Source organism: Pinus tabuliformis, chromosome J (genome assembly GCF_031772625.1).
Source record: "Pinus tabuliformis cultivar Carrire ecotype Pingquan chromosome J, CPIR1, whole genome shotgun sequence".
In the NCBI taxonomy this organism is placed as follows: domain Eukaryota; kingdom Viridiplantae; phylum Streptophyta; class Pinopsida; order Pinales; family Pinaceae; genus Pinus; species Pinus tabuliformis.
The window spans coordinates 1,492,741,307-1,492,746,186 of record NC_142295.1 but is presented as its reverse complement, the minus strand read 5'-3'; the positions used below and the strand labels follow the sequence as shown (position 1 = coordinate 1,492,746,186).

At 40.1% G+C, this 4,880-nt stretch overlaps 1 protein-coding gene across 1 annotated transcript; it reads left to right on the top strand.

The window, feature by feature from the left end:
* The first annotated feature begins 223 nt into the window (after positions 1 to 223).
* On the top strand, positions 224 to 3,282 carry LOC149233062 (putative glutamate carboxypeptidase LAMP1). Its single transcript, XM_089382086.1, has 7 exons — positions 224 to 767; positions 868 to 951; positions 1,190 to 1,278; positions 1,613 to 1,741; positions 1,841 to 1,963; positions 2,066 to 2,113; positions 2,908 to 3,282. The coding sequence occupies exons 2-7, from the start codon at positions 903 to 905 to the stop codon at positions 3,280 to 3,282; spliced, it is 813 nt and encodes a 270-aa protein (XP_089238212.1). The 5' UTR covers positions 224 to 767; positions 868 to 902.
* Positions 3,283 to 4,880: the final 1,598 nt, after the last annotated feature.

Below are 4,880 nucleotides of genomic sequence, written 5' to 3'. Positions count from 1 at the left end.
ACAAAATATGAGCAGTCGGCTCCCCGTAAGTGTTAAACAAAATAAGGTTTCAGAAGTCCCGGGATGGTCAACCCCATGCTAACGATACCCACGAAACAATTGAATTAGGAGGCTTTTATTTCGTTCTAAATCAAAAATTATATGCACCGGAAGAGGGGGCCACTCCACGTCAGCCTGCCCCTTCTTCCTTCCTCCTTCCTTCCCGTCCTCCTGTAAGTGTTCATGTTTTGTTTCATTACCTTATCCTTCAATTAATGATATGATAAGTAAGATTACATCTCACTGGTTTTAAATTAATATGATTAATCTGATTCTGATTAATCTTGGCTTCTTCCAGCCAAGATTCCCATCCTTCTGTAAGTCCTCATGTTTTGTTTCATGACTTTATGCTTCAATTAATGATAAGGATAAGTAAGATTACATCTCATTGGTTTTAAATCAATATGATTAATCTGATTCCCTATCAGAAGGAAATTTGGCAAATATTAAGTACCACACAGTAAGTCAATGATTAGTTTTGGTTTACTCTCTTTTCATCTGGTCAAATTGAATATCACATTATTCTCATCGGATTTGACTACATGGTGCTTAATATTTGCCCATAAAAATCGGGTATTGCTGTAAATTGCCAATAAAAATTGGGTATTGCTGTAAAGAGCTTACTAAATTTCCATCTCAGATTAAAAGGTTAGGTGGAGGGGGATCCGATTATGCCCCATTTGTGCAGCATGCCGGAATTCCAGGCACTGACTTCACCTTTGGAGAAGGTAAAGAAATCACAGTCATAGAATACAGGAAATTGAAATTAAATACAAATAGAGAGATCAACAAGTTATTGTACTTATTTCTACAATGTATTGATGATAGACTTTCCGGCATATCATTCTCTGTATGATGATTACATGTGGATGGCAAAATATGGCGACCCGCATTTTCATAGGCATGTTGCACGTAAGTACATTGTCAACGTTCCATACATTGCCCTCTGGCAAGGAATATCAGCCATGCACAAGTTGTGTGGATCCAAAGGCTTACAGGTTGCAGTAACATACATCCCACAGCACAACCTGTAAAGTCTTAGTATCTGTGCAATTTGTTCATGGCAGACATCCCTGGCCCCTTTGAAGATGGTCGGAGAGTTAAATTTAATGATTATAATCAAACATTTGATTTTCTACCTATTGTCCAGTGGGAGCAATGTGGGGTCTAACAGCGCTCAAGCTAGCGGATGCAAAGGTTCTCCCTTTCAACTATACAACGTATGCCGACAATCTGCAGGTAGGAAAGATGTTGGATTAGTTTAAATGAAGACTTTGTCTTTTTTATAAACAAATATATTAAAAAACCAGCAAAAATTCATGTTAAGTTTTTCATTTTAAATAAATAAAATCTAAACCTAACATAAATTCATCTGCTGTTCTGAACATAAATGGCAGAAAAGTGTTTGTTAACTCTTTTCTAATTGATAGTAGGAAGTTTTGTTCAGTCTAATTCTAATTGATACCATATGCTATAAATCAACTGCTTATACTTGGCAAATTAGTATCAGAAGATGCAAATTTTGAAAATCCATTGAAAATTCTTTGACATATTTGGCCTGTAATTGGGACAGTTGTATGTGGATACATTAGAATCACAGTTAAGCTCTACCGATGCACCTTGCTTCGTGTCTACAAATCCATTGCATAAGTCCATTGCTGAGCTCAGAAAAGCTGCGTTGCAGATTAAGAAAAAAGCACAGGTTTGGTTTCTTCTTCAAAACCCCTGCAAGAGATATAAAGGCCTTTAAATTTTTGGATGGTAATTGATTAGGTACAACTTTATAATGCTCTAAATTCAGGAACTGGAGGCTCTTGAGGATGAAAGTGCAGAGCTGAGGAGCTTGAATGACCATCTTGTAATGGCAGAGCGTGCATTTACAGACGCAGATGGGCTGCCTGGTTCGCCTTGGTATAAGCACTTGGTAAAGGACATATGTTCAAAATATATGATTGCTGTGTTTGTGATGTTTCTTAAATGCAAGGTTATTAAAACAGAGTTGCACATATGTTTGGCTCGCATGCAGGTATATGGGCCGTCTAAAATCAACAATATGGGACAACAACGTTTCCCGGTATAAGTGACTTGCTTGCGCTTGTAGCAGGTGATGAGGCCAATCATAGTGGTGATGGGTGGGCTGGTGTACAGCACCAAATATGGAGGGTGTCAAGAGCAATCAGCCGTGTAGCTCTGGTCATTCATGGGGAGCTCAGTTGATTTGGTCATTTTCAAGCTGTTATGAGTTGAGTCTCTATTCAAAATGTTCCCAGGGGGGTAAACAAAGGCAATGGCACATGAGATGCCATAAGGCCAGTGGGATTGATACCATAAGGCCCATCATCATGTTAGCTTAGGAACTAACAAAATGAGAGTAAAACTACGTATCTCTGGTTTTCGATAAATCATCAGGTTAGATGGGGCACTGGGGCAAACAAGATCAGAGTAAAACTATGTCTCTAGTTTTCCTTATGTATGGTTTAGTACGTCATAAACAAGAAAGCTATTAAAATTGTAATCAGCATATTATAAGGTTACAATAATTAGAATCAAGCTAACGATCTTGTGTTGTCATTTTGTAATATCCCAGCATTATCATCATAAATATATTGCCTTGTTTTCCCCGACAACCAACAATCAGAATATTAATTTATGATGGAGAGAGATTTTTACATATGCAAAACAATTATGGTTGCAAGTGACTTGCGTAAATTATTTCTCACAAAAAGGATCCGCTACTACCTAACATTTTTACGCCGTAAGGCGTTTCCCTCTGAAATCAACTCCCCCAATTGCCACCGTGTCCTTGTTTGAGCCATCAGATTAGATGTTAGACGATTGAAATGTTCCAGAGCGTTGGATGTAGTTTAGGTTAGTTTTTTATATTTTTTCGGCACAGTTTTTCTCGCTGCTTCAAATCGCCGCACAGTTTTTCTGGCTGCTTCAAATCTCCCTGAGCAGCGTCTCTGGGCATCGGACTCTAGGAGCTTGGAGCTTGATGAGCTTTTATCTCCAGTGAGGGTTTTGCAGGCAAAGTTTTCAATGGATCTTCAGGGCTTCAAATTTCCTCCATCGGAAGAGAAATCCTGCATCGATCAGAAGAAATTTCCCGCGTTTTATGAAGGAAAATCCCCTTACAGACAGAGGACGGACTGGATTATGAACGAAGATGCCAGATTCAGATCCTCCAACTGTGGAGAGAATGACTTCATTTGTTTTGCATTCCACCCGCGAAGTTTGCTCTGATGCGGCCATTTTCCACAGTGCTGTTTCGGTGGTCGGCAACTCTGTTTGGGTCCTGTTTGATGGTCTGGGGGTGGATCAGAAATGTTTACAGGTAAAAATCTTTAGTTTTATCTTTCAGCTGGTTCTCCGCTCTTATTTCTTTGTTCTTCGTGACTGTAGGCGTTCAAGCCCTATCATAAACCCTAATCAGTTTTCCTGTATTTGAAATGCAACGCAGGACGTTGGGACCCCGAGCTGGCTCAACCTGCTTGGTAGGGCGACGTGTCTATAGTGGCGGAGTTTCCTTACGGGTAAGAACTTGCCATAGTTTGAGGGGAAATTTAAAGCATGGCTCCAATGCGACCCAACGGTGGAGCTTTTGCCAGAGTTTCCTCATCTCCAACTGTGGAGAGAATGACTTCATTTGTTTTGCATTCCACCCGCGAAGGTTGCTCTGATGCGGCCATTTTCCGCAGTGCTGTTTCAGTGGTCGATAACTCTGTTTGGGTCCTGTTTGATGGTCTGGCGGTGGATCAGAAATGTTTACAGGTAAAAAGCTTTGGTTTTATCTTTCAGCTGGTTCTCTGCTCTTATTTCCTTGTTCTTCGTGACTGTAGGCGTTCAAGCCCTATCAAATACCCTAATCAGTTTTCTTGTATTTGAAATGCAACGCAGGACGTTGGGACCCGGAGTTGGCTCAACCTGCTTGGTAGGGCGACGTGTCTACAGTGGCGGAGTTTCCAGTTATGGGTAAGAACTTGCCCTGGTTGGAGGGGAAACTTAAAGCGTGGCTATGGCTCTCTGCATCTATGGGATGCCTGTTTCGTAGCCAAAAAGCTCAATTTAGAAGAGGGTTAGAGCTTTTAATGGGTTTTTCCCCAAATGTAAATAAATTTTGCTATGACGATGTGATTATCATTTCAGATATTACCCAGAGCTTATTCTGCTCTGAAATTATGTAGTTTCCTGTTATTCTCTTTTGTGACGATGAAGGTTTATAGAGCTGTGCCGGTTAATTATTTTGCGGTTTGATATGGCTACCATGGCCAACAATCGACAGCACCATTTGCTTAAATTTGTTTTTGAATCTTTGCTAAATATGTATACCCAGTTCGGGGTTTGCGTCTTCGGTTATATCTTCAGAAAATAATGTGATGTATACTCAATTCCTTGCTTACTTGTGTTTGCCCGTATGTTATATCGTTTACATATTTCAAGGAGTTGTCTACATTATAAAGAGTTATAAATCTTCGATTTGGATATGTGGTATCAGCCAACCTGATCTCTGTTTAATAATTGCAGCTTGTTTACCAGTTACATACGTTTAACATTACCTACTGTATGTTCTTTTCCTTTGTAATTGCGAGGTTTGCTACCCAGTGTCATTATAGTCTGGCCTCCTCAGTTTCCAAGTTTCTTCCGGGAGCTTATGATCCACTCCCAACCTCCAGGGTTCATCATTTTGTGCTGTTATTGCCGCCTATGGAAGATTGGATCAAGCTGCAGAGGCAGAGAAGATGTTTGAAAAGATGGTTAACGCAGGTGTGGAGCTAGATGTTTTTGTTTATGGTGCCTTGATAAATGCATTTTCTGAAGCTGGATGTGTGGAAGAAGTTGTA

Coding starts and splice junctions, on each gene's coding strand:
- LOC149233062 (XM_089382086.1), top strand. CDS start 903: ATGTGGATGGCAAAATATGGCGACCCGCATTTTCATAGGCATGTTGCA. Junction 1,742..1,840: donor AGATTAAGAAAAAAGCACAG/GTTTGGTTTCTT, acceptor CTCTAAATTCAG/GAACTGGAGGCTCTTGAGGA. Junction 2,114..2,907: donor TGGGACAACAACGTTTCCCG/GTATAAGTGACT, acceptor GATGTAGTTTAG/GTTAGTTTTTTATATTTTTT.